General features: G+C 42.7%; 2 protein-coding genes across 4 annotated transcripts; one reads left to right on the top strand and one right to left on the bottom strand.

The window, feature by feature from the left end:
• Positions 1-653: 653 nt before the first annotated feature.
• On the top strand, positions 654-4,532 carry Fkbp11 (FKBP prolyl isomerase 11). Of its 3 annotated transcripts, XM_046436225.2 has the most exons (6): positions 682-1,251; positions 1,413-1,478; positions 1,865-1,952; positions 2,250-2,283; positions 2,627-2,697; positions 4,295-4,532. In XM_046436225.2, exons 1-6 carry the CDS (start codon positions 1,123-1,125, stop codon positions 4,510-4,512), a joined length of 606 nt encoding a protein of 201 aa, XP_046292181.1. In that variant the 5' UTR covers positions 682-1,122; the 3' UTR covers positions 4,513-4,532. The 3 variants fall into 3 exon arrangements, with proteins under 3 accessions (XP_046292182.1, XP_046292181.1, XP_058432101.1); XM_046436226.2 differs by lacking the exon at positions 1,413-1,478 and having other exon boundaries at positions 654-1,251; XM_058576118.1 differs by lacking the exons at positions 682-1,251; positions 1,413-1,478 and adding an exon at positions 1,563-1,708.
• Positions 4,533-4,907: 375 nt separating this feature from the next.
• Ccdc65 (coiled-coil domain containing 65) lies at positions 4,908-12,912 on the bottom strand. The gene is made up of 8 exons (XM_046436224.2): positions 12,577-12,912; positions 11,859-12,026; positions 8,495-8,664; positions 7,792-7,930; positions 6,654-6,851; positions 6,241-6,459; positions 5,406-5,558; positions 4,908-5,320 (listed from the first exon to the last, which is right to left on the bottom strand). The coding sequence occupies exons 1-8, from the start codon at positions 12,706-12,708 to the stop codon at positions 5,003-5,005; spliced, it is 1,497 nt and encodes a 498-aa protein (XP_046292180.1). The 5' UTR covers positions 12,709-12,912; the 3' UTR covers positions 4,908-5,002.
• Positions 12,913-27,092: the final 14,180 nt, after the last annotated feature.

The raw sequence follows: 27,092 nt of genomic DNA, 5'->3' as shown, positions 1-27,092 counted from the left end.
GTGCTTGCATCCAACTCATGTCCCTCTCACGTTATGGAGCATTCATCACTCCAGAAATTCCCTCCTGCTGGTGTGTGTGTGTGTTTTCTTTAACAACCCCATAGAGTGGCTGGGGCTGGGGGGGAGTGCGCAGAAAAAATGAGGTCTTAATGGGAATGAAAAAAAGAGCTGGAGAGACTGGAGGGAGAAGCCAAAGGAGACTGGTTGAATGTAGACAAAGAATAATCAGAGAATGCTGATAGCAAAGCCCCCAACAAAAAGAGGAGATTGGGAGAATAAGACCAGGTTGTTGCAGGTGGGATGGAAGGAGGAAGAATGAGTACTTGTTGGGTGTGTTGAGTCTGAAGTGCTGGCAAAACATCTAGGTGGAGATGCCTAGTAGGTAGTTGTGTCTAGGGCTTGCAAGGGCAGTCAAAGCTCAGTTGCCCCAAATACCAGAGAGATGATGCTAAAGACAACAGGCCAAGAAATGGCCCAAGAGTTTGGTAAATGTGAGCTCCCTGATAGCCTCTGAGCGAGCAGAATCCAGGTGCCAAAGGCTGAGTAAATTATGCAAATGGTACTGGTAGGATGGCTGAAATCATTTGAAACCCTCTTTAAAGACTGAAATTCTTGCATAAACAAAAGGTTTGTATGTGCTGCTCTTTTAAAAAGGTTGTTAATGAAAGCAGAAAAATGGTAATGCCAGAGGAAAATATCAGGGATTCATCCCATTCTTACAGGAAAATAGTTCCTTGTGCTTTCCAGTTAGCTTTCCAAGAGCAAAAGGATAGGACAGTGCTCTGCTTCAGAGAGTGGAGCTGAAGGTATAGAGATGGGAGAGGGATGCCACCTTTGACAACTGTTGGTGTGGCAGCAATTCCTCCTGTGGGACAGAACGGCTAACGGACAGATGGGTCAGAATGCGAATTCCCTATCTCAGAGAGTAGGGAGGGCTCCCTGCGGCCTCCTCCCTCCAGGAGGTGGGGACAAGGTGGAGCAAGGATTGCGAGAGGAGGAGCTCCCTCATCACCACAAGCCCGGTCGCGTCCAGTCTCGCCTGGGCGCCGAGGAAAAGCTCTCCTAATCGCCGCCACTAGAGTAGCCTGTCCTGGTGCCCCAGTGCCCTGCCCCCATCCAGTCATGACCCTGCGCCCCTTATTCCTGCCCCTCCATCTCCTGCTGCTGCTGCTGCTCAGGGGGGCGATGTGCCGGGCTGAGGCTGGGTTCGAAACCGAAAGTCCCGTCCGGACCCTCCAAGTGGAGACTTTGGTGAGGAGATGGGCCAGAACCTGTGGGGGAACTCCAGGATCTAAACGAACCTGGGAGTGGGGAAGAGAAGAAGTGTGGGAACTGAGTTGGATGGTGCTGGGTCTAGGGGAGAGAACTAGATCTTTGGAGGAGCTTCCGTGACCCTTGTAGTCCGATCGTAGGTGGAGCCCCCCGAACCGTGTGCGGAACCCGCTGCTTTTGGAGACACGCTCCACATACATTACACGGTGAGGGGCACAAGGGGTTGGGGCGGGGCTTAGGAGGGGCGGGGCATTGCTGAAACACGTCAGCTTTGGCTTGGACACGTGGCAAGCGGTTTGGAAGGAAAAATTCAGGCTCTGGGGTCGTAGAGCACGTGGCGGGGGGAGGGGCGCCCCTCTTTCCTGCCTATTTCCCCTTGGTGCTTTTCCTCCAATTCCTCCTTGGCACTGAGAAACGTAGGGTGGAGAGGTCTCTAGTAAGTGCCAGCCCTTTGGGACTTCCTGTTCCTTTTTGCCCTGGGGGGGATAAACTGCAGCAGTAAGGGGGTTGCCGCCACCTTGCGGTCCAGGTGTGTGTTGCCGCCTCCTTAAGAGGTACTAGGTATGTGCTCTTGACGCTCTCTCCCAACCAGGGTACCTTGATAGATGGACGCATTATTGACACCTCTCTGACCAGAGATCCTCTGGTTATAGAACTTGGCCAAAAGCAGGTGATTCCAGGTATGTGACCTGTGCCTCTCATTTCACCTCTTCCCAACCTATGCCCTTACTTGGCCTCTTCAACCCCTAAGTTGCCCAGGAAAGGCCTCCTGGAATAAGACCCCAGGGCTCTTCCAGTTACTTCCTAAGATTTAAGCCTCACTTCTAATACTTCTCTTGCCCCATACCCCATTGGAAACCAGGAATTTGAGAAGTGGGGAAGACTAAATTGAGAGTTAAGTGTGAACCTCTGATCTTTCTCTTGGGTGATTTGGTAAATGTGAGTAGCTTCCAGTAAGTTATGTCTTCTTCCTCAAGGTCTGGAGCAGAGCCTTCTAGACATGTGTGTAGGGTGAGTATCTGGGAAGAGGGTATAGGAGGGTGGGTATCCCCTTTCCCTGGGTAGAGGTTTTCTCTGCCATCCTGCTCCTGCAGGAGTCAGTAGAATGTGGGATAAAGGACTGTGGCTTCACATTGGACAGGTCCACGTCAGTAGGCCTTCTGAGGGCGTCTAAAACCCGTGCCCCTCTGGTTTTGTTGGAGGAGTTGGGGTTGTGGGGAGATGGACACTTTTGCTGTTAGGCACACAGGTGGGAAAGTTCATGTTTTGGGTATAAATATACAAGGGGTTTTGCTGACTGAGGGTACTGGCCCACCTTCCCACCTCTGGCTGTGACTTACATTCCTTCCCTCAGAGAGAAGCGAAGGGCAATCATCCCTTCTCACTTGGCCTATGGAAAACGGGGATTTCCACCATCTGTCCCAGGTAATCTGACTAGGTCTTTCTCTCAGGCCATCAAAAAACCAGTCCCTACAAGGAATAATTTTTTTTTTTTTTTTGTCTGGAGCTTGAGAAGGTCCAGATCAGGTTTGCTGAAAGGGACAGGAGTGTCTGGGGCCTCCTTCTGCAGAGCCACTTTTTTTTTTTTCCTGCTCAGGTCACCAATAGAGACTACAAACATCACCTGTTAAGGCTACCTCTGGCAGCTGGCATATTTTTAGGGAAGAGATACCTGCTTGACCTACATGGGTCTGCTGCTTATATTACTACTTTCAGAATAGTCAAGGAACTAAAAAAAAGCAATCTTTAAAAGCCAAGTCTACCCCATAACTTGGAAAACTCTTATAAATCATTATTGTATCTATTTTTTTTAATTTAGTTATGTATGGACTTAATGCATTTATTTGTTTTTATGTGGTGCTAGGATTGAACCCAGTGCCTCACACTCAGCTACAACTGAGTTGAGGCTCCCATTGAGCCACAATTACACCCCTATTATATCTATTTTTAAAAGGCTAATACTGGACAGATTTCCCAAAAGATATATCTTTTGCTTTTCGTTATAACAAATGTTCTATTAGCTAAAATGTGTTTTATTCCACAGAGCATTGAGAACATAATTCCTATCCTAGTCCCAGCTAGAGGAAGGTCTGGAAAGAGGGTAGGGGGACTAGAGAGAAACTATTTTAGCCAATGTTCTATTACTTCCCAATTCACAGTACTGCTTATTTGCTTCTTTGTATACCTCTCCCTTCCCATTCACTCCTCTTCCACCTGCCCCTATTTGTTTGTTTATGGTACTGGGGATGGAATCCAGGGCCACTCTATCACTGGGCTATACCCATACCCCCAGCCTTTTTTATTTTTTGAGACAGGGTCTCATGAAGTTGCCCAGGCTGGCCCTAACTTGTGATCCTCCTGCCTCAGCTTCTTGTGTACAGGTGTGCACTACCACATCTAGCTAAACTATTGTTTTTCTTTTCCTTTCTTTCTTTTCTTTTCTTTTGTAAGTTTTCTTTCTTTTTTTTTTTTTTTTTTTAGTTGTTGATGGACCTTTATTTATATGTGGTGCTGATAACCAAACCCAGTGCCTCACACATGCTAGGCAAGCGCTATACCACTGAGCTATAGCCCCAGCCCCAAACTACTGTTTTTCTAATAATCACATTGAATGTGCTCATTGGTTGGTGGAATTTTAAAGTTATCTACTTTAAATCCAGTTAATTTCAGCTCTGCAATGATTCTGTCCATATGGCTCTTTGGAAAATGGGTATAGGTAGTATAGAGGGTTCTTTTATAAATGGAGAACAGCCTATGTATTTCATATTCATAATTTTCCTGTGCTGTCAAAGACCTCACTGAACCCAAGCCATACATGTAGTTGGGGTCAATATGACTATTACTAGACTCTGCTTATAACCCTCCTCTGCCTTTGTCTAAGGGAACTCAACCCCACATTTAAGTCTTGCCAGCTTCATAGTTGGCTTTGCTATAGCCAGCCCTTCCTGTTTTCATTCATATTCAAAGCCCCAGATAAAATGCACAAGAGATTCTAATCCTCACCTCCCCTCTGCCTCTCCAGCGGATGCAGTGTTGCAGTATGACGTGGAGCTGATTGCACTGATCCGAGCCAACTACTGGCAAAAGCTGGTGAAGGGCATTTTGCCTCTGGTAGGCATGGCCATGGTGCCAGGCCTCCTGTGTCTCATTGGGTTTCACCTATATAAAAAGGCCAACACACCCAAAGTCTCCAAAAAGAAGCTCAAGGAAGAAAAACGAAACAAGAGTAAAAAGAAATAAATGATAGTACTTTTTAAAGAGCTTTGTATTCTTCACCTGATACTTTCTGAAGCTGCTTTTTGTAAGTGGGAATGAGGTGAAGGGCTGAGAAAAAAAGGCATTCTGGGGTTGGATCTTGCCTGGCAAGGGAGGGTGGTTGGAAGCCTTAGGTCACCTCTTCCCCTGACCACCACTTGCTGTCCTAATATACCCCAAAGATCTGCCCATAGGATCTGCCCACTTGGCCTCTAGGTCCTTAAGGTTTTGGTATGAGCTCCCATGGTACCACAACACCAAAGAGCTGTGCTTCACTGCGTCATTGCCTTCCTATTTTCTCTGCTCCCCAGGATGGCAGTATTCCTAGTGTCTTCAAAGTGAACTGCTCTGTCCAAGACAGCAAAAATATAAGGAGTTCATAAACTCCATGGAAGTTTTTAATAGCAAAGCACTTGGGTCTCAAAAAAAAAATTTTTTTTTTCTTTGAAGTTGGAAAGACGTGTCCTCCCTTGGATCACAGGGTGTGGGAGATGATGTGGGCTGCTTCAATGATATTATAAGTAGTTGGAGGTGGTTTGTCACCTGACTGAGCAGTAGATGTGGACAAGGGTTGGGATAAGTTGCTTTGATGGTTGACTATGAAGAGTGGGTTAAACTTGCTCAACACTTCATCACTCACGGAGATGCCATCCAAGTACTGCTTGAGCATCTCCCGAAGCTTCCCATTAATTTCCAGCAGCTGGGCTCGTCTGTGTTGGAGGCTCAGTTGCTCCAGTTTCACCTTGTTGTACCTTTTCCAGAAATTCTCCATCCCTACGTAGTCAGCCATCACCTGGTAATTGAGTTAGAGAGGAAAAGTGTACTTCAGGACCCAGTAGCAAATGCTATCCCAAAGCCTATCCTCTCCCAGCCCTTACCTTCACAAGTTCCATAGTAAGCTCTTCAGGATTTTGTTCCTCATTCTCCTCCTGCATATTAGCTGTCAATACTGATGAATAAAAAGGCAGCACTTTCTCTTCCTCTGTTTCATATTTTCTACATATTTCAGCAAGTTTAAGGATCTTTTCACCCTGTTGGAAGCAGGAACAGACTTCATTAGGAAAGGGCTAAGAGGGAAATAGTGGAGTTAGTTCCCTGCATGAAACAACTCCAGGGGAACTTCTTATTAAAATGAGAGACAATAGTAATAAATACATCTAACACCTAGTGCTTACCATGTGCCAAGCACTGGTCTAAGTATTTCATATTTTTATTAAATTAAGCTGTTATTATTTAACTTAAAGTGTATGAGGGGAGGAGAGAGAATAATGAAGATATTCCTAGTGTTCACTTAAGCTTAGGAAGCACGAGGAAACCCTCCTCTACTTCTTTTTTTTTAAACATTTTTTTTAATATTTATTTTTTTTTAGTTTTCGGCGGACACAACAGCTTTGTTTGTATGTGGTACTGAGGATTGAACCCGGGCCGCACGCATGCCAGAAGAGCGTGCTACCACTTGAGCCACATCCCCAGCCCAAAGATCTAGATTGTTTTTTTTTTGTTTGTTTGTTTTTAATATTTATTTTTTAGTTTTCGGCAGACACAACATCTTTGTTTGTATGTGGTGCTGAGGATCGAACCCGGGCCGCATGCATGCCAGGCGAGCACGCTACCACTTGAGCCACATCCCCAGCCCCCTCCTCTACTTCAAAGTTCCTTTCACCTCAAGCAGTTTATTTGCCTTTGTTCTGACTGTCCTCTCCCCTTTATTACCTTATCAACGATCTTTTTCAAGGCCTTGAGGGTGGCATTACTTTCCAGGGTGAGCTTGACTAAGTTCTCCTGGGATACCTCTCGGGCCTGCATCCTTTGAGACTTAAGTTTTCGCAGTTGTATAAGGACCAACTCCTTGTCATTACGGATATACTGGTTCTGATCTTCACTCTCACGACTATGCAGCATGATTTTGCCTTTTGAAATAGTTATGGCCTCCTGGACAGACAGAGTAGACAGAGGAAACACTTGACCAGAGGAGGGTCTTTATTGACACAGGAAAAGGGCAGCCTGGGAACTGAAATCAGAGTATATCATCTTTTCTCACCCAGTGGAGTAATGAGACCCAGTGGGAACTGGGGAAAGGGGAATAATGGAGTAGTGTAAGTAGCATTTTTGGATGGTGATACTACCTGTAGTTTCTGTATTTTTTTCATTTGTGCTTCAATTTCTTTGGAGCTCTTCTCGTCCTTCACCTTTAAGGTTTCAAAGGCAATTTTCCGGTCCTCTGTGGCATCAGTATAATTCTTGAGTGCTTCTTGGAACCTTCTCCACAGATCTTCTACTACATTCTCTAGTTGTATTCGTAGAAAGTGCTTCTCTTCTAAGTTCTAGGAAGTTCCCCCCCCCCAAATACCCAATGTTTAAAATTATGCTACTAATGCCCTTTATTTCCACCAGAAACCTCATGTTTTGAACTGTTAATAGTATTAATCAGTGCAGCAATCACCAATCAAAATGCCCATAAAGACCAGGAAGATAATATAAGAAAGTATTGTGGGCTGAGTGGTCCTGTAGTGAACTTGAGCTCCTACAACTCCACATGAATGCTGCCATTTGGAAACATGGCCCAGTGTTGCCACTAGATCTTTAAATTTTTCAAGGGAAGTCGAAAATTTAGATTTTTATGTGAAATATTTTCAATTTCTAAATATAGAAAATGTATTCAAAGTTTTTGTAAAACATTGACATAACATGAAAACAAGAACCCCACCAGGCATAGTGGCACATGCCTCTAATCCCAGCAACTTGGGAGGCTGAGGCAGGAGGATTTTAAGTTCCATGCCAACCTCAGCAACTTAGCAAGACCCTGTCTCAATAAAAAGAGTTGGGGATATAACTCAGTGGTAAAGTGCTCCTGATTTCAATTCCCAGTACCAAAATAAAAATAAAAGCAAAAAAGCAAAACAAAAAAACCCCTATATCTAAACCTAGGTCTGTGGAGTAGTTAAGTTTGTAATCTCCAATATGGTAGAAAGCATTTTGGGCTAAGTGGCAGGAGACCTAGATTAATTCTTCTGGCTCTACCACATCTGTAGTTCAGAGGAAGCCAGATGATCTCCTTGTTGCTTTTTAAGCTCCAAAATGCATTTTAGAATGATCTTCCTTCCTGACCAGTTTTTACAAAATTACAAAAAGCAGTTGAATCAACTACAGTGGCACACCCTTTTATTGACTGTTGGTTACAGGGCTCTCTTCTGTCTCTAGTAGCTTGAACAGTTTTTCTCTTACTTCTCTCCCAGTTCCTGTCCCTTTAATCCCCTTCTATACCTTGTTTTTGAGATCATCCCACATGCTTTGGAACTCCAACTTGCTTTCATACTCAGAATCTATATAGTTCTGCTCCATGGCCATGAAGACATCTTGTAGATAGTGAATCTCTTTCTCATGTTGGTCAATAATTGTCTTCCTATAGGAGACAAGATATTGTCCTTGCTGTAATGGATACAGCATATGGACCAATAATGACAATTTAAAGCAGTAGTAATAAAACTGTATGAATGGTACAAACTCTTTGATACTGACAGAGAACAGAGAGAGGGTGGGCTCTACATTTTTATGGCCAGAGAGAATAAGATTATTTTATTTTGATTTTTGAATAGGCAATACATTAATACAAATATAAATATAAGTGAAGTCTCCCTCCCAAATCTGTCTGCTCTGAGATGGGTAGGATTCTGATATTTGAAAGTGGATGGTAAGGGCATTTTGATGCCAGGTGGTGGTGTGTGTGTGTGTGTGTGTGTGTGTGTGTGTAGGGATATGGGGCGTGGGGGAAGGGGTAAAGGAAAGCAAAGGCTGTAAGGTGAACCTGAATTTGTTTAGAACAAACTCAGAATGTTCTCTGTTGTGGGTCATGTCATAATAAAAGTGGAATGCTTCCAGGTACTGGCCACCTGCTTACAAGCAGCTCCTTCACACAGAACAGTCACTCCCCTGGATTCAGTCCCCTATCTTCTCTTGGGACCCATACCTTTCTGTCTCAAACTCCTTGGTTAGGACCTCCAGCTCATTGTTGTAATTTTCCTCCAGGAGGTGGAGCCGGCGCCTCTGCAGGTCCAAGAGCTGGTCAATGTTGTGCAAGTGGCTGCGTAGGGCATGGGCATACTGCTCCTCAGCTTCTGATAGGTCCTTAGCTAAAGACTGGACAGGAAAACAGAGTTACCATTCTGGTCAAATGGCATCTGTGTGAGAAAATAAAAATGTATTCAGCTGGCTAGCTGGATGACATGATGGCATTTTTTCCCTCAGTTTCTAATGCCAAGACTTTGGCTTTGTAAGTACTGGTTCACTCACTTTTTTTTTTTTTTAATGGTACCAAGAATTGAACCCAGGGGAATTTAACCACCAAACCACATCCCCAGTCCCCCTTTTTTATGTTTTATTTTGAGTCTGGGTCTTGCTAAGTTGCTTAGGGCCTACGTTGCTGAGGCTGGCTTTGAATGCACTATGTTCCTGCCTCAGCCTCCCGAGCCACTGGGATTATAGGTGTATGCCACCATGCCTGGCACCTACTCACTCTTGAATGTAAAGCAAGGATGATGTCAGGGATCCCCAATATCCTGTGGACAACAAATATTTACAATGATGGGGCCACCACTACATGGAATCAGGGTTTTTGGAGAAATGATCACTTGGAAGTTTTATGCAGAAAATAAGTTGAACCTAGGGTATCTTATCACAAAAGATCATTAAGAAGCTATCAACAGCCAATATAGTCATGTCATAAGGTCTCAGGAACCATTATGAAATATATATAGTAGATTATATTTTACAAACATAAGCACAGCAGTATCTCCCATCTGATAATTTCCTGTAACATGATCTTGCCAATCCATTTCTGTAATATGACCTTGCCAGCAAAAAGTAGACTCTTTTTCCATCATCTTGAATTTGGGAAGACTCTGACTCCCTGGATCAATAGAATATGGTGGAAGTGACCCTGTGCCAGTTCCAAGCATAGCCCTTTATGTGTCCTGGCAACTTCTGCTTCCTTCCCTTTGGGATGCTCCCTTTAGGAACCTAGCTGTCGTGCTGTGAGAAGCCCAATTTACACAGGGGTCACAGGAAAGTTATATAGCAATAGATAACTGGTTGAACTCCTCTGACAGCCAGAATCAAGAGCCAGCCATCTAGGACATCTAGCCATCAGGCCTAGTTGAATACAGCACCAGCTGACATCTGACTGAAAACTAACCTTGCTTGAGAAGAATCACCCTGAGCTCAGTTTGCCTAACAGAATCATGAGAGATAATAATAAATTGTTTTAAGCCAGGGTAATGAGTCACATTGTCTAAGCCCTAGACAACTGGTTAAAGGGTGAGATGACCAGGCTCAGGGATCTAAGGAATGTTAAAGTTCAGGAGATGGCGAGAGGAAGATGAATTCACAAAGAGGACTGGATATATGTGTCCCAAGAGGCAGGAGAAATGCCAGAATAGTGTCATGGAAGCCAAAAGAAAATTTTAAGATGTAGGTCATGAACAAGAGTGTCAATGCCATGGAAAGGTCAGATTAGAGGAGAAGTAATGATGAAAAGTAGCCAGGATTCTGGATTGGTGACTTTTATCAGAGTAATCCTAGAAAAGTAGATATTGTGGGATGCAGGGTAAATGGGAAATGAATAAGTAGAGGCAGGTAGTGAGGATCACTAATATTTGCATATTGTATATTTAACATGCACAATCTTGGTTATTCAGGAATTACCCTGAAAATGCTTAATATTAGCAGTGTGTGATTGACCTAAGGCAAGGACTGCAATCATAAGCTACAAAGTTATTTGTAAGAAGAAGCTAATTGGTTCATGGGTAATAATAATAATAATAATAATAATAATAACCACTCCTTAATGAGTACCACTGGTTCTTTTTTCATCAATTATTTGATAACTACCAATATGTTCCTGGGAAAATCCACTTAAAAAACCATTAAGTATAAACTGGCAGAGTGAAAAACGTCTAGTGTGTATTTTTTTCTGCAAATTTGAAGATTCTTACTATGCATCTCTGACAGTTGCCCAGGTCTGCCGGAATTTTTTCCCCAGGGGTAGGCTGTGAACAAAAAGCATGTTTTCTAGAGGGGGGAATACCTTTTTGATAGTGTGTATTTGCTGTTACTGTGGAGTTTTTGGTTTTGAAATGGAAACAACCAACAAATCAGTAAATAGAGATAGGATGTAAAAAGCAGGGTAAAAGAAGAAGCTGGGCATGGTGGGCACATCTATAATCCCTGCTACTTGGGAGGCTGAGGCACGAGGATCACAAATTCAAGGCTAGTCTTGGCAACCCAGCAAGACCTTGTCTCAAAATAAAAAAATATAAATGGCTGTGGATGGAGCTTAATGATAGAATGTCCTTGGTTCAATCCCCAGTACTGTAAAATAAGAGAAAAGGAAGGAAAGATAAAACAAAAATTCCTTGAAAATAGGGAGGAATCAAGAACTTAAGAACATCTCAAGATGGGGAAGGAGGGAAAAAGTGCTGGGGAATGATATTGGTCAAATTATATTATTTTGTGAATTGTGTGCATGTACAAATATGTAACAACCAATCCCATAAGTATATTACAACTATAATGCACCAATAAAAAAATGTGGTAGTGGGGAGAACCTCCCAGGAGCATAAGCATGGATGATTGAATTGCTTAGTAATCCAGAAATTTTCTTACCTATGGAGATCTTCCCAACCTTTTTCAAGGTTATATCAAAGAGGCCAAACAATCTGGTTGAATGAAGCACTGGAGTGGGAGTTAAGAAACCCATGTTGTACTCTCCTAGCTCTCTCACTGACTAGCTATGTGGTCTTGGGCAAGTCAGTTCCTTTCTCTGACACTGTAATAAAGGTGTGGGACTAAGTTCAATTCACTGGGTGATATATATACTGTGCCTTGAAACTCTAATATTATAGCTGGGTTTGGTGGCACATGCCTGTAATTCCAACAATTTGGAAGGCTGAGACAGGAGGATCACAAGTTCAAGGAGGCATCCTCAGCAACTTAATGAGATCCTGTCTCAAGAAATAAAAAGGGTTGGGGATGTAGCCCAGTGGTAAAGCACCCATGAGTTCAATCCCTAGTAACAAAACCAAACCAAACCAAACAACCCTCTAGTATTACATAGTTCTGATTTGGGGCAGTAGATGACCAAGGAGAATGGCTCCCTTCAAGGAAAAAAGAGGAATGAATGACAGCTCAATACTCTATTTTTCATCTCAGGAAGAACAATTATTGCCAAAAGCCTGCCTTTACAGTCTGTGCCTTGTGAGGGCTTTAAGATTGATTAATTCCCTAGGTCCATTCTATTAAGAATACTCAACTGTTTCTTTGGAAAGAGTGCCTACCTTGATGACACTGTCCTTGCAGTCCACCACTCGTTCAAATGTTTGACTGAGGATTTCAATGTCTTTATGAAGTTCTTTAGTCTTGACTTCTCGAAGGACAGTTCTCCACTGTGTGTTAATCTTATTAAGGTTAAGAGCACTGTTTTGTTCCTCTTTGGCCAGCTTGTCCTGTGTGAAGGAATGATTAAACACCTCTAAAGGCTAAGGCCAAATGCCCTGACACAGTACGATGAACAAGATCACTGTAGTTTGTCACCTGACACCTTATCCACTGTGTTTTCTAAGGGATCATACTCAGGGGGTTCCTGTTTTTGTTTTCAGAGGGCCCAAAGTAAGTCAGGAACAGCCTGATGGCATCATAGGGAGAGCAAGAGTAAGTCAGGGGGAGGCATTCAAGCATCAGAGTAGGATGATTATAATGACCCATCTCCAGGGAGAATATCAGAATTCAAAATAGCTAAATTCGGATAGCCAGCACCATCTACTTAGTTCTGGGGCTCAGTTGAGACTACCAACTCTATTCCACCTGCCCTCCTTCAGGCTTCCAGAGTACTCCCCACCTCCCGAACAGTGTTGCCTTAAATCTAAGTATATTTGGATTTCAGGGTTTTCGGAGGAGGGGAGGAGGGAAAGAAAACGAGTTGCCGCGATGACAGGAGCCAGGGCCAGTGCAGGGGGTGGTAGGGGTTGGGCAGGACATAATGAAGAAGGCCATCACCTTCAAGAACTGGCTGAGGAGCCTCTCTTTCTTCTTGGCCATTTCCTCCTCTGCCAGCAACTTCTGCTGATACAGAAGCAGCTGCTCCTCTTCCGACAGAGGTGTCTTGGCCTTTTTCCCTCTCCTAAGCATGCTTGGGCCTAGGATTGGATCCAAGCAAGGAGCTGCGGCTGGCCTCGACCCACGTTAGGGTAGAAGGAAAACACTCCCTAGAAAGACACCTTCTGGAACTGCCCCTGGAACTAAGGTAGCCGGATCTTAGCTCTCAGTCTTCCGACAAGAGAACCCCAGCGGTGTGTGATCTCCGCCTCTCCAGGGGAAATAAATGCGTCTCGTTTCCTAGCAACGAAGATCTCGTTAAGACAGCCCAGTGAGAGGCTGGGAGAAGAGCCCTGTCTTGGAGCGCCCCCTACCAGCTGGAGGACTGCAGTCAGTTTTTGTGAGAGTTCCTTCACCCCTTCAAAAACCTCAGTCTCCACAGTGTGCTTTATATTTTTAAGTTTCTATTTATTTTTATTCCTCCACAGAGAACTTTTTGTTTGTTTAGAATGGCCATAATAAAGAAGATAGTAACAAGTGTTGGAGGGAATGAGGAGAAACAGTTTGGCAGTTTTTCAGAATCTAAGACATAAAGGTTAGGGTTTGGGATGTAGCTCATTAGTAGAGCAAACACAGGGCTTGGGTTTAAATCCCAGAAGAGCAAAAAATAAAATAAATAAATAAATAAAAATAAATTAAAAATGACCCAAAAAAGGCAAATGTTAAACAAAAACCCATGTAAATTTATGATGTGATCCAGCAATCTCACTCTTGGAACTTTTCCTAAGAGAAAAATGTATGCACACAAAGACTTGCACAGGGGTGTTCTCAACTATACCACTCACAAAGGACCAATTGAAAAAATTGGAAACAGCCTAACTGTCCATCAATATGTGAATGGGTAGACAAAATATGCTATGTCCATGTATTGGAACATTATTCAGAAATAAAAAGGAACAGAGGTGGATACATGGTATAATGTGGACAACTCTCAAAAACACCACATATTATATCATTTAGTTTATTTTAGTTTTATTTTTTTGAGACAGGGCCACCCCTTGTTGACCATGCTGGCTTCAAACTCACAGTCCTCCTGCCTCAGCCTCCTGAATAGCTGGGATTACAGGCATGTACCACTGCATTCCCCTGTATCATACCATTTATATGAAATGTCAGAAAAAGCTAGACTGTAAAGACAGAAAGTGGATTACTATTGAAATCCTAACCCCTAATAGGATGGTATTAGGAGGTGGGGACTTTGTGCTGTAATAAGATTTAGATAGTATCATGAAGGTAGGTTCCCATAATGGGAAGTGTCCTTAGAAGGAAAAGAGACTACAAACTGTCTCTCTTGGTCTTGTGAAGATACCAAGCTGGGTGTGGTGGTGCACAACTATAATCCCAGAAACGGGATTGAGGCAGGAGGATCAAAAGTTTCAGACAAGCCTGGGAAATTTAGCAAGACCCTATTTCAAGATAAAATTAAAAGGGCTAGAGATGTAGCTCAGTGGTAGAGTGCCTATAAGTCAATTCCCAGTACTGAGGTTAAAAAAAAAGACACTAGAAGACTGCCTTTTGCACACTGGGAAGAGAGCCCTCATCAGACAGCAGATTGTCAGGGCATTAATCTTGGATTTCTCAGCCGCCAAAACTGTGAGAAAGAAATGTTTGTTGTTTAAGTCACCCAGTGTATGATATTCTGTATGGTGGCTTGAACTAAAATAATCATCCATTGCCTGGGAGAGGGGAAGGGAAGATTAATAGTAAGTGTGCATAAGGGATCATATTAGGATGATGGAAAGGTTCTAAAACTTGAGTCAAGTTGAATGACTTGATAAATTTGGGTTAAAAAGTCATTGAACAGTATACTTGAAATGAGTAGATTTTATATCAGATATGCAAAATGTGCCTCAAAGTTGTTTTAAATGTGAAATATAATGCTCATATTAGGGTTCCCCAGATAAACCAATGTGTGTGTGTGTGTGTGTGTGTGTGTGTGTTTACAAGGATTTGATTCATGTGATTTTGGAGACTGAGACATTGGCAGTTGGCAAACTGGATACTCAGGAAAACTTCAATTTGAAAGTCACCAGCTCAAGATTCAGAAGAGCCTATGTCTCAGAAAAGACCAGTTCAAACAGACAGGAAGAGTTCACTCTCACTGAGCCTTTCTGGTATATAGGTCTTCAAGGACTGGATGAGGCCCATCCACATTATGAGGACTGTCTGTTTTACTACATCTATGGATTCAAATGTTAATCTCATCTAGAATCAACCTCACAAAGACACCCAGAATAGTATTTGAACAAATGTCCAGTACTCCATCACTCAATTAAGTTGACATAAAAAACAGCCCTTGTCACTTTGTCCCTATATGAATCTCCTTAAACCATACTTAATCTCCAAATAAGATAATAACAAGGTCATAATTGTACCTAACATGATACAGCTATCCTGCATATAATCAAAAACACCCTAACTCCTTCCACAGAAGGGGTTAAACTCCTTGAGTGATGTTTATTCTTCTTGCTATCCCATAGTTCAAATATTATGATGTAAAGTTAGTAATACTTAAATATTGGATATCAAGTTGATAATCTTATGTTACATGATAAGGGAATAAAAGAAGAAAAATCTAAAGATAATTGCCTGTTATATATACACACAAATATATTCATAACAAAACAAGACAAAAATACTCACAATGGTTCCAGTCCTCAGTTTTATAACTGGTCACATTGTGGTACCTGATATTTGGAACTACCTTTTCCCATTACCATTCTGTATTCCTTTTGTCTTCAGTAAGCATCTCAGCAGATCATGGTTCTTTACCTGGAGGGGTGACCCAAACCTTCTTTCCTGAAGCACTGGGCCATTAATAGTCCTGCCTGCATTGTTCATTTCCATTGACCTTAGTCACAGGGTTTGCTAAAAGATGACCTAAGGGATCTTCTGCATCCCAGACTACTCTTACTTTCCCTCAATTGTGTAGTAATATTCCAGTTTCTCCTTGGTAGTCAGGATCAATCATCCTTGACAACCCCATAATTCCCTTCTTAGTCTGTTGATTCCAAGTCAAGAGGAGTCCAAAGTGACTAGGCATCAATCTCAACTGAGAGTTCTGTGGAAACATTGTGTCTTCTGGTAGAATCATTCCTCTTCAGGGAGCTAAGATCTCTAGGCCAGCAAAACATGAGATCAGGGGAACAGGATATAAAACTTTTACTAATGGGTTACAATAGTGAGTGGTGCCACTCCCATGACTCCCAAGCTTATTCACAGCATTCATATAGCCTTTGTGGGTATCTTGCCTTAGTCCTGTAGGTTACAGTACCTAGTTGGCACTATAACAGAGTCTTCAAAAGGCCATTCTATTGTTTTATCAAATCGGCTGCTTCAGATTGGTGAGAAACGTAATAAGACCAGTTAATTTCAAAAGAATTAGCCCATTGCCATATTTCATTTGAAGGGAAGTGAATTCCTTGATCAAAAGCCATATAGTGTGAAATAGCATGACAGTGGACAAGATGTCCTGAAAGTCACGGATGATAGTTTTGGCAGAAGCATTGTGTTCAGGAAAGGCAAATCCGGATTTGCTCTTTCCCATGTTTATTTGCCATTTGGACATCCTCTTTTTGTGGTGTATCTATTCAAACTTCTTGACTATGTTTATATTAGGTTATATGTCTTTTATTGAATTGTAATAGTTCATTTTATTATCTGGATGAAAGTCCTCTATCAGTATGTGTTCCAAATCACTTCTTCCAGTCTCTGGTTTACCTTTTCATTTTTTAAAAAAAATTTTAATAAAAAATGTTAATTCACATACCATAATATTTAACCTCTTCTTTTTCATATATATATACATGTGTGTGTGTGTGTGTATGTTTTTTTGTGTGTATATATATATATATATATATATATATATATATTTTTTTTTTTTTTTTTTGAGATACTGGGAATTGAACTCAGGGTTTCATGATTGCCAAGCAAGTGTGTAACCATTGAGCTACACCTCAGTTCCCTCTTTTTTATACTGATAAGAAATCTTTTCCTATCCTAAGGTCATGAGGGTAGGTTCCTACCTTATTTTCTAGAGACTTTATTGTTCTGCCTTTTACATTTGTATCTATAATTCACCTGGAGTATGGGAGACCAACCTCGCATGTGACTGAATTAAGTCCCCTGCTGGGCGATGTGGCGTCAGGCACCCATGCTGCTAGACTGCCCCACTCTTCTAGGGTTCCAGTGACTGTGCCTTCCTACAGCCCCATGGGTGGAGCTATGCTCACCTGTTCCTTTGTAATATTACCCCTTGCCCTGTTTAGAATAGAATGTTCCATGGAAGTGCCTTGTGTGTGTCCCCTTCTCTTACTGTGCCCTTGGGTGTGGCCTACCTAGATGTCAGTCAACCTGCTGACAGTGGACATCATGAAGACAGACTCAGCCCCCTGAAACCTGACTCCTTGCCTCATTTGAATAGCTTCTCCTCAATAAAAGGGGTCAGCATGTGCTCTTGCTCTCTCTCTTCCTGTGGACCTTTAAGGTCAGAGGAGCCATCACAGTGACCCCAAACAAAAAGGTATTTGTGTCTCTTGTGTGGTTATTTTTTGCAGCCCAGTTAGCCCAGTTTACCTTGAGTGACCCCTGAGACTTTTGGTCATGAACAGAAACCGGGGCACTGGAGTTTATGTTTGATGTTGTGATTTTATATATTCCTTTGGGGTATTTCCTCACTGCTTTGCATTGTTTTCCTTTGTCATAAATCAAGTGTCCAGTAGCCGGGCATAGTGGTGCATGCCTATTATCCCAGAGGCTTGGGAGGCTGAAGCAGGAGGATAGTGAGTTCAAAACCAGCCTCAGCAATTTAGTGAGACCCTCTCTCTAAATTAAAAATAAATAAATAAAAAGGGCTAGGGATGTGGCTCAGGGGTTAAGTGCCCCTGGGTTCAATCCCTGTACCAAAAAATAAATAAATAAAATATCCATATATGCGTGGGTTTGTGTTTGGGTTCTTTATTCTATTCCATTGACCTTGCTTATTTTTGTACCAATATAACACTGTCTTAATTATCATATATTTATTATAAGTATTAATATATACTAGACCAAGAACTTAACATTTGTTCTTCTTGGAGAGCATCTTAGTGATTCTTTTTTTTTTAATAGTTGTATATGGACAGAATGTCTTTATTTTATTTGTTTATTCATATATGGTGCTAAGGATCGAACCCATTGTCTCATGCATGCTAGGCAAGCGCTCTGCCACTGAGCTACAGCCCAGCCTGCATCTTAGTTATTCTTGACCTTTGAGTTTCCATGTACATTCATAAATCAGTTTGTTAGTTTTCAAGCCATTGGGATTTTATAGGGGATTGCAGTGAATCTCTTAGATGAGTTTGAAGAGAACTATCACTTTTATAAGAAGTCTTCTAATTCATGAACATGATATATCTATTAATTTAGGTTATTCTTTGTCTTAATATTTTTATACAGTATTTCTGTTAAAGATCTTTTTGTTTTATTTTATTTTTGACAGTTCTGGGTATCAAACTCAGGGCCCCATGCCTGCTATGCAAGTACCTTACCACTGAGTTACATCCCAGCCTGCTAGAGGTCTTAAATATATTTTGTTAGAATTATTCTTAGGTATTTGATAATTCTATTCCAGCATAAATGGCACCTTTTCAAACCTTTTTTGTTGCTAACATGTAAGAATGAAATGAACTTTTTGAAAATTGATCTTGTATTTCTGCAGTGTTTCTTTTTATTATTATTATTATTTATATGTATTTTTTTGATGCTGGAGAATGAATCCAGGGCCTTGTTCATGCTAAGCAGGCACTCTACCACTGAACTATACCCCCAGCCCAAATTCAGCAGTATTTCTAAACTCACTTCTTAATCCATGTACTTTATTTGTAGATTTTTCTAGATTTTCCATATCACAATTATATCATCTCTAAATAGTGAGTTCATTACAATCTCTAGGACAATGTAAAACAATATTAAATAAACAATAATGGGCATTTTGTTGCTTCCCCTTTACTCAAAGGGAAAGCTTTCAACATTCACTACTAAGTATGACATTTACTTATAAGAATTCTTTTGGGGGAGGGGTACTGAAGATTGAACCCAAGGCCTTGTGTATGCCAGACAAGTGTTCTACCACTGAGCTATACCCCCAACCCAGAATTTTTGTGGGGGTAGGGTACTGGGGATTAAACCCAGTGGCCCTCTATGATTGAGCTATACCCCCAGTGCCTTTTACTTTATTTTGAGGTAGGGTCTTACTAAGTTGCTGAGGCTGGCCTTGAGTTTATAATCCTCTTGCCTCAGATGGGATTACAGAAGAGTACCACCACACATGTTTTGGAATTTTTAAAAATTATAGATTCAATTAAGAGTTTTTACTTTCATTATGATCAAACCCAAATGCTCATACTTCAGGATTAGCTCTTCACAGAACTCTTGCTCCAGAAAATCAGTGTCATCAAACTGAGGTACTGACTGCTTGCAATATCATACTGGGCACAGAGGCACACAGCATGGAAATGAGTGGATAGGGCCCTGAATTCTGGTTCAACAAAGTCCTGTATTTTAGCACAAGGTCAGAACCAAGTTTTGAACAAACTTAAACTTTAATATTTCTTCATCTGCAAAGTGAGGAGAATAATCCCTTCCCTATTTTTTAGGATTGGAGCTTAACAAATTCGAAATTGTGTGTAAAAAGCACTTTGAGCTGGAAATAGTGGTACAGCTTTGTAATCCCAGTGGTTTGGGAGGCTGAGGCAGGAGGACTGAACATTCAAGGCTAGCCTCAGTAACTTATCGAGACTGTATCAAAATAAAAAATAAAAAGCTGAGAAGGGGGGCTGTATGATGGCTGTGGCTGTGGCTCAGTGGTAGAGCACTTACCTACCAAGCATCACATAAAAATAAATAAATAAAATAAAGACATTATGTCCATTTACAACTAAAAAATATTTTTAAAAAAAGCTGAGGAGGGGGGAATGTGGCTCAATGGTTGGTTCGTTAAATTCTTGGTACCAAAAAAAAGAAAAGAAAAAAGGCACTTTGAAAATTGTAACTAAGCTGGACATGATGGCACATCCCTGTTATTCCAGCTACCCGAGAGGCTGATGACAACTTCCATGCCAGCCTAGATAACTTAGCAAAACCCTGTTTCAGAAAGTACAAATAGCTTGGGATGTTGCTCAGTGGTAGAACATCCCCTGGGTTCACTCCCCAATATCAGTAGAGAAAGAAAGAAAGAGAAAAAAGAATATTGTAAAAAAAAAAAAGGCATTATTATTGAAAAGCTGGCAATTTAGCAGAGAAAATAATAAATATAGACACAGGTAGCATGTATAACTTTTTTTTTTTTTTTGGTACTGGGGATTGAACTCAGACTCAGGGGCACTCAACCACTGAGCCACATTCCCAGTCCTATTTTGTATTTTATTTAGAGACAGGGTCTCACTGCGTTGTGTAGCACCTTTTTGCTGAGGCTGGCTTTGAACTTGCGATCCTCCTGTCTCAGCCTCCCAAGCCACTTGGATTACAGGCATACACCACCGTGCCAGGCTCAATAACCAAAATTTTGAGCACTCATATTTGTGCTAAGTACTGAGTTAAGTGTTATATTTGCATTACCTCATGGGATTCTTACAAAATCCTGTGAAGTAAGCGCTGCTATTATTTATATTTTAAAGATGAGAAAAGTGATACTTTTAGAGGGTTGACTCAAAATTATGTGGTTCCTGAGTGACAGTGCGGAAGTTGGTCAGTTTGGACGGACTGATGGCCGGTAAGAATACCGCATTTTTGTCTTGTCAAGGAAGCTGACCCGCTTCACAGGGTACAAGTTATTTAATAACCTTTGTAAAGCAATCCACCCACCACTCTTTCTGTGTCTTTCTCATTTCTGTGAACGTTCCCCTTTTGCCCTTTCTGTATCCTTCTGCACTTCCTCCCTGAAATCCAGATTCTTCTTATAGCTTCGCAAATCAGATCTGGGATTGATGCAGAGGCTCCTGTTTCCATGGTGATGTGGGGAGGCTGTTACGCCGCACCGCCAAGTGTAGGCGATGCAGAGAACTGGCTGAGTATCCAAAGGTGTCGGCAGTAGACAGGTTCAGGGAAAATAAATCGATGAGAAAGCCAAGTCTGGAAGACTGGACCTCTCTGGAGCTCCAGAAGAGTCTCCAGCCACTTTACACCCCCTGCCTCCCTAAGCTGCTAGCTTGAGAGTAGAGACCCGAGCTTTTGGAAGAAGCGAAAGGGCCTTCAAAGCCTCCCTTGAAATATTTTAAGACAAAGCCAAATTGCTAAAGGAAAAACTGCCCAGCGGGGGACCGCCTCCTCCCGGCCCTCTGCTTCGCCTCCCTTTTCTCTTCCCGCTCTGACCTCGGTTTTTGAGTCACCTGGCTCTCTGCCAGGTGCTGAAGGGGAGCAGGCAGCCGGTAGGGGGCAGAGTCTCCTTCATTAAAGCTTCTGCAGGACTTCCTCCTTGTTCGCGTGCTACCCCCTTGCTTTCACAAGGATTATTTTCAGCTGACAGGCTGCAAAAGCGCAGTAGGTGGAATTCGGGCAGGAGACGGATTCTGGCAGGGTCTGAGAGCCACCGAAGCGTTGGTTTTAAGCTGTGGGCTGCACTGAGGGAGTAATAGGGCCACAGGGTCAGAGGCTGAAGCAAGCAGCACTTTAACTTTTTCTGGCAGATTTCTTGAGATTATTCTTGATCCATGGAAAACATCAAAAAACACCTTAACCCTGAGGGGGAGGCTTATTTATTCATTCAATAACAGTTTATTGAGTATAAACCATTTGTGGATGGATACATCCAATCAAAACAGGTATCTATGGAATGTCTACACAGTGGTTCTTAACCTTTTTTGGGGGGGAGATGTTGCATATCTTTTGATCTCTCTCTCTCTCTCTTTTACACACAGGTTTTTTTTTTGTTGTTTTTTTTTTTTTTTTTGCGGGTGGGGGTAGTTGTAGTTGTTCGTTTGGTGCTGGGGATACAGAACCCAGGGCCTTCTACATGCTAGGCAAGTTCTCTACCACTGAGCTACATCCCCAGCCTCCTCTTTGGTCTTTTATGTGCTGGTCCTGTCCTGAGCACTGGGGATAGAGTAGCAAATTAGATAAATGTGATCCTCCCCTACCTAAACTTAAAAAACTAGTAGGAGGCACAGACAAGAGATGCTTAAAACACAGTGGAGGAAATGCAGATGCAGATGTTGGAACATCCTAGAAGAAGGCAACTTACCTAGACTAGGGGCCCCAGAGAAGTCTTCCTGGAGGAAGTAACAGGTAAGCCGAGACCTGGAGGAGTAGGAGCTGACTAGGCAAGGAAACATTAAGGCAGGGAGGAGAGCACCAGTAAAGGCCCTGAGCAGAGAGAACAGCAAACCTGACAGCAGGCCCACATGCGGGCTCAAAGATGCCAGGAGGACTGATGAGAAATGAAGCTAGATGGGTAAGTGCCATATGTGGGTCCTGGGATGCAGCAGAGAACAGGAGACTGCTTCTGCCCTCAAGGACAAAGACAAGAAAGCTAGTGGTTACATACACAAGTTTAAGTTCCATATGTATTGAGCATAGGGTGATAGCATGTGGGAGATTAAACTCTGTCTTGGGGATCGGGTATAGGACCTATGAAGTGGGACTCCAAGTGGGAGGTGGGTTAGTGATATATTTAGTGAGTGCAGAGAATTTCAGCCTTGGAAGACAGCTGGAGGGGTGAGAAGGAGGAGGCCCTCATGAGGGTACCTGAATTTGACCACAACCCATCATTAGGAACTTCTTTCATTTCAGGGGTGAGGAGGGCCAGTTGGGGGTGAGTTCAGCTCCACCTAGTTTTTTTTAGATATTATTTTGTGGCCAGAGGCAGCTTTGACAGAAAAGTGGGTAAGGAGAGACAGCAGCAGTAGGTTTGTACCTGGTTCCCTGCTGTAGGCCTAGGGATGAGATTAGGAGAACATAGAATGAGATATGGAAACAGGAAATGATGCAATGATTTATTGCCAGTGATTTAGTTTATTTAACAAACACATATAGTACTTGCTCCGTGGCAGGCACTGTCTAAACACTTGGCAAATATTATCTGATAATACTCCTAGAGGACAGGCATGCTCATCTGTCTCATTTTAGACACAGGTAAACTTTTTAAGTAATTTGGCAAGATCAAATAGCAAGTTAAGTGATAGAGCCAGGCAGTCTGATACCAGAGTCTGAGTTCTTCACCAGTAAACTATACTACTTCTTGAGAAGCAGTTACAAGGGTTAAAAATTGAAGCTGGGCCTCCCACAAGACAGGTGGAAAGTCTGCCACTCTACCTCCCAAGACACTGATGAGGTACAAAGAACATCTGATACTAGGAAGGTCCCAGGAATTGAGAGGAACCATGAGAAATAGTGAGGCCTTGCAACTGCAGGGAGCTGCTGGATCAGCAGCTCCTAGGGTCAGCACTGGAGAGGGACAATAGGGTCAGGACATGGGGCAACAGGGTAAGTCGTATACAGTGATCTTTGAAACCTAGCCCCTGTTTTCCCTATTGTCATTTCTCGCTGTTTTTCCCACATTCACAGTTTTCCAGTCACACTGCCCTGTCCTTCTTTGGGACTTTCTTTCTTGTTGCTGCCTCTACTCTGAACACCCTCTCCCCATACATACACATCCTATGTTTTCCAGGCTGCCCCCCATTCATCCTTCAGATCTCTGTCTTCCTGTCTGTTTGTCAAAGAGGACCCCTCAGGTCCAATCTCTAAATTAGATCCCTCTGATAGTCCCTCATAGTAGAGCCCTATTATTTTCCTTAAAATATACATCACAATTTGAAGTTATATATTCAGTTGTGTTTATTTAATGTCTAATTCTCTTATTCAGCTGTAATTCATGAGGGCAGGGACTTTATCTTTTGTGTGTGGATGCTAAGGATGGAACCCAGGGCCTCAGTCATTCCAGGCAAATGCTCGTCCACGGAGCTATATCCCCAGCCCTAGGACCTCATCTTTGTTCCTGGCATAGAGCAGGGCACATAGGGGTACTCCAAATCATTTTGCTAAATGGATATATGAATTTAGATGTCTCTCAGAGGTCCACTGGTCCAGTGGTTCTTTTCTTCTACTATATACCCAGTAGTCAGTCATCTTCCTTCTCCTTGAATACTCCCAGCAACAGTGAGATCACTACTTCCCCAAGAGACCCATTCTATTTTTGAGGAGATTTTAATAGAACATTCTTCCTTACAGAATAAAAATCTTCTCTGTCCCTTTTGGTCCCCTGGAACTTCCTCTTTAACACTTGCAGACAAGCATTGTGCTCATCCCCTTGCCCTCAAATCTTCTCTGTGCCATTTAAACAGTTCTTTCAGCTCCAGAGGTGTGGCTTCTTAACCATTCTCCACTCTGGTCCCCCTAATCAAGAAATGCTCCCTCAGATCAGATTTCCACCCCCCACACACATACATACACTCCACTCTACAGGATGGAAAAAAACATGTCTACAGGATGAGGGAGGAGAACTAGGTGGTTTCTTTCTCATATGTAACCAAAGGTGTTTCGGTATTTCTCTAGGAAATAATGTCACTAATGATGGTTGTCTAGGGTGGTCCTGAACTACACATACCACCAATGGCTATCTTCTGGATCAAGTGGACTTTATGGACCCATTTAACTTTTCTTTCTTCTTCTTCTTCTTCTTCTTCTTCTTCTTCTTCTTCTATCTGGGAAAAACTGTCTTTTGGTTCCAAGCAACCAAGTTATACATAAACCCTTTAAATAAGCTCCTCTCCCCAGCTTAGAAATTGGGAGCTGCTTCTATAGATGTATTTAGGTAACACTGAGTGGGAGAATGAAGGGATAAGAACAGAGTGGGTTTGCTCAGAAAAGTTTCCAAGAAGCTCTTGAAGCAAAGATAAGAAAAATGGCAAGAGTCAGATGAACCTGAGTTTAAATCCCAGCTCTGCTACTTCCTGGCTCGAACCCTTGCCTCATGTACCTAATTACCTTCAGATTTATCACTCTCATTTAAAAAAAAAAAAAAGACCATAATTTTTATCTCACAGAGTTGCAGGGGGCATTAAATGAAGGACCACTGCCTTCAGCACAGTTCCTGGCACCTAAGTATTGCATGAATATACATTAACATAGGTATTGTATTGTTTCCCAAATTGGGATTTTCTTCTCCATGAGATAACACAACCCATGACCCACTGAAGTACATGAAGCATCTTGTGGGGACTTGAACTTATTAAAGAGAAGACTAGACCATTCTCAGCCTTCCCTAAGCAGATACTTCGAACAGTGAAAATCAAAAGGGGGCTCCTTAAGAGAGGTAAGGGGACAAAGGTAAGTGTCCCAAAGGAAAGGAGTTTCTGTAGAGGTGCATGTCTGTCACACACGTGTCCTGTGTGTCTCAGTTGACATTGTATGCAAACAAGCTGCAGTCACTGGGCCTCTAGAGATTTCCCTTCCCTTTCTAAGGCTCCATTACTCAGCTCTTTGCAGTTCCAGGCCTTATCGCTTAGCTGTCTGCCCTCTGGCCTCTTCCCTTTGTTTACCCACTTGGCTGGCTTTCTCCTCTGGGAACAAAGGAGGTGTTCAGTTCTGGGCACTGCCTGGCTCCAGCTACCCATCCCCACTCCCTTCCGTTTTTCCAGGAGGGTTGCCCTGGTCTCAGACAGACCCCTGAGTTCTCAGACGCCCCCTCCCATACTTCCAGGGAGAGGGGATGCTGAGTTCTTGGGTTGGCACCCCCCACCACCTTTTTCTCATTGCTTGGCCCCCATCCCTGTCCCCAGTGCGGCCCCTGAAGCTTCACTTATCTAGGCTGGAGACAGCTCCTCTCCCCATTGTCTGGTCAGGATTTGGAAGCTCTGGTTTCCATAGCAACCCCTGGGCATTTAATTAAGGGAGGAGGCCTTCATCTCTTCTAGGCTGGGCAGTTCCAAATCTCAGCCGGAAAAGGATACCCTGAGGGGGCGAGGGATATATAACACAATGCAGGCTTCTCCCCAGAGACCATTATGGCATTCCCGACACGCCTCCTTCCACCTGCCACTGCTATCCCCATCTCACCCCAGAGTGGACTCTCAAACCAACTAGGGCAAACCCTCCATCCCAGGAAAGGAGAGGTTTCAAGGGGCCATGGATTTGCTGTAAGCCATCCCCTTGTACACTGTTGTTTTGTTTACTGTTGTTTTGTTTATTGAGGATAAGGGTTGGAGATAGATAACATTGACCCTACTATCTTCAGTTTTCTTATCTCTTTGAACCCCCTGAAGTTGAATAAGAAATGTGTACATAAGTTCATTATACTTTGTTTTCTTGGGTGCTGGATATGTTGCTTTCATCAGATCCTCAAAACAGCTTGTGATTTCAGCAAGATTTCTACTGCTGTCATTTGTTAGCTGTGAGAACTTAGGCAAATTTCTTAACCTCTCAGGGCTTCTGTGTCCTCAACTTTAAGTGGAAATGATACTGCTTTACAAGATTATTGGCATCTGGTGAACACTTAGTAAAGGGTTGTTTTTGTTGTACTGGTTATTATTACTATGAGAGAGGGCTAAATGGAGGACCCCACACTGGATCCTTTGCACCCTCAGTCCTAGACCTGACAGGTCTGCCCTCTGCTTTCACTCAGTCCCTCTCATTCCCTCTCTGCCCCTCCTGGGTTGCTGGAAAGTGCTCCTAACTCTGATTGGAAGCCAGCCGCTTCAAGAGCTTTGTCACATCATGGAGTGGAATTTCCAAGTTCAGGTCACTGAACTTCCTGAAATTCCTGTCTCAAATTTCTCAGCTGTCACTGTGACCACTTTTCCCCATTTCTGGTTAGGTTAGTATGTGTACGTTTCCTTTTCTCTATTTTTAGACTTTGAAAAAAAAATAAACACAGTTTTGGTTTTCCAGAGGCGTGGGCGCCAAGGCACTTCTTTCCCTGACTGTTCTTCAACCCTGCCTAACACCCCCCTCCCCACTGCGCATTCTTTCGGTTGAAAATTCCCGGACTTACCCCACCCACCTCCCAAAACTCTGCCACTGAGTCCTATCAGAACTGATACATGCGGCTCCTAACACTGTTCCGAACCTGTGTACTGTGTGTGCTAGTGCCTCTGGGTCTTTTATCCTTTTTATATTGTTACCTTTTCCCTCCTAAAAGTTTTCCTCAATGTGGCATTTGTCCCTCCCTCCAAAAATGCAGCTTTATCCTGTGGTTCTTGGCTTAACTCAAGGCACAGAACCCTGATTCAAAGAAGGAGCTGTGCCGTGGGATGAATGTAAGACCCTGTTCCCTACCTATTACGTTCAGGTAACACCATCAGTAAAATAGTACTGAATAAACAGGATCAAAGAGCGATTTGAGTGAAATCAAGCAAGGAGAACACTTTGCACAGCACTTTGCAAGGACAAGGGCTCAAGAATAGAGTTATTATTCCCCACATTTTAGGGGCCTTCAGGACAAAAGG

Source organism: Marmota monax, unplaced genomic scaffold (genome assembly GCF_021218885.2).
Source record: "Marmota monax isolate L192 unplaced genomic scaffold, Marmota_monax_Labrador192_F-V1.1 WCK01_AAM20220418_F8-fsc00012, whole genome shotgun sequence".
Lineage (NCBI taxonomy): Eukaryota > Metazoa > Chordata > Mammalia > Rodentia > Sciuridae > Marmota > Marmota monax.
This window is presented reverse-complemented; position numbering and strand designations above follow the sequence as displayed.

Bases quoted from the DNA above. Each gene is read 5' to 3' on its own strand.
- Fkbp11 (XM_046436225.2), top strand. From the start codon at position 1,123: ATGACCCTGCGCCCCTTATTCCTGCCCCTCCATCTCCTGCTGCTGCTG. The intron at 1,252-1,412 runs GTGAGGAGATGG...GTCCGATCGTAG, and splicing joins CCCTCCAAGTGGAGACTTTG to GTGGAGCCCCCCGAACCGTG. The intron at 1,479-1,864 runs GTGAGGGGCACA...TCTCCCAACCAG, and splicing joins CGCTCCACATACATTACACG to GGTACCTTGATAGATGGACG.
- Ccdc65 (XM_046436224.2), bottom strand. From the start codon at position 12,708: ATGCTTAGGAGAGGGAAAAAGGCCAAGACACCTCTGTCGGAAGAGGAG. The intron at 8,665-11,858 runs GTAGGCACTCTT...TTTCCTGTCCAG, and splicing joins GCAAGGACAGTGTCATCAAG to TCTTTAGCTAAGGACCTATC. The intron at 6,852-7,791 runs GTATAGAAGGGG...GGAACTTCCTAG, and splicing joins GGGATGATCTCAAAAACAAG to AACTTAGAAGAGAAGCACTT.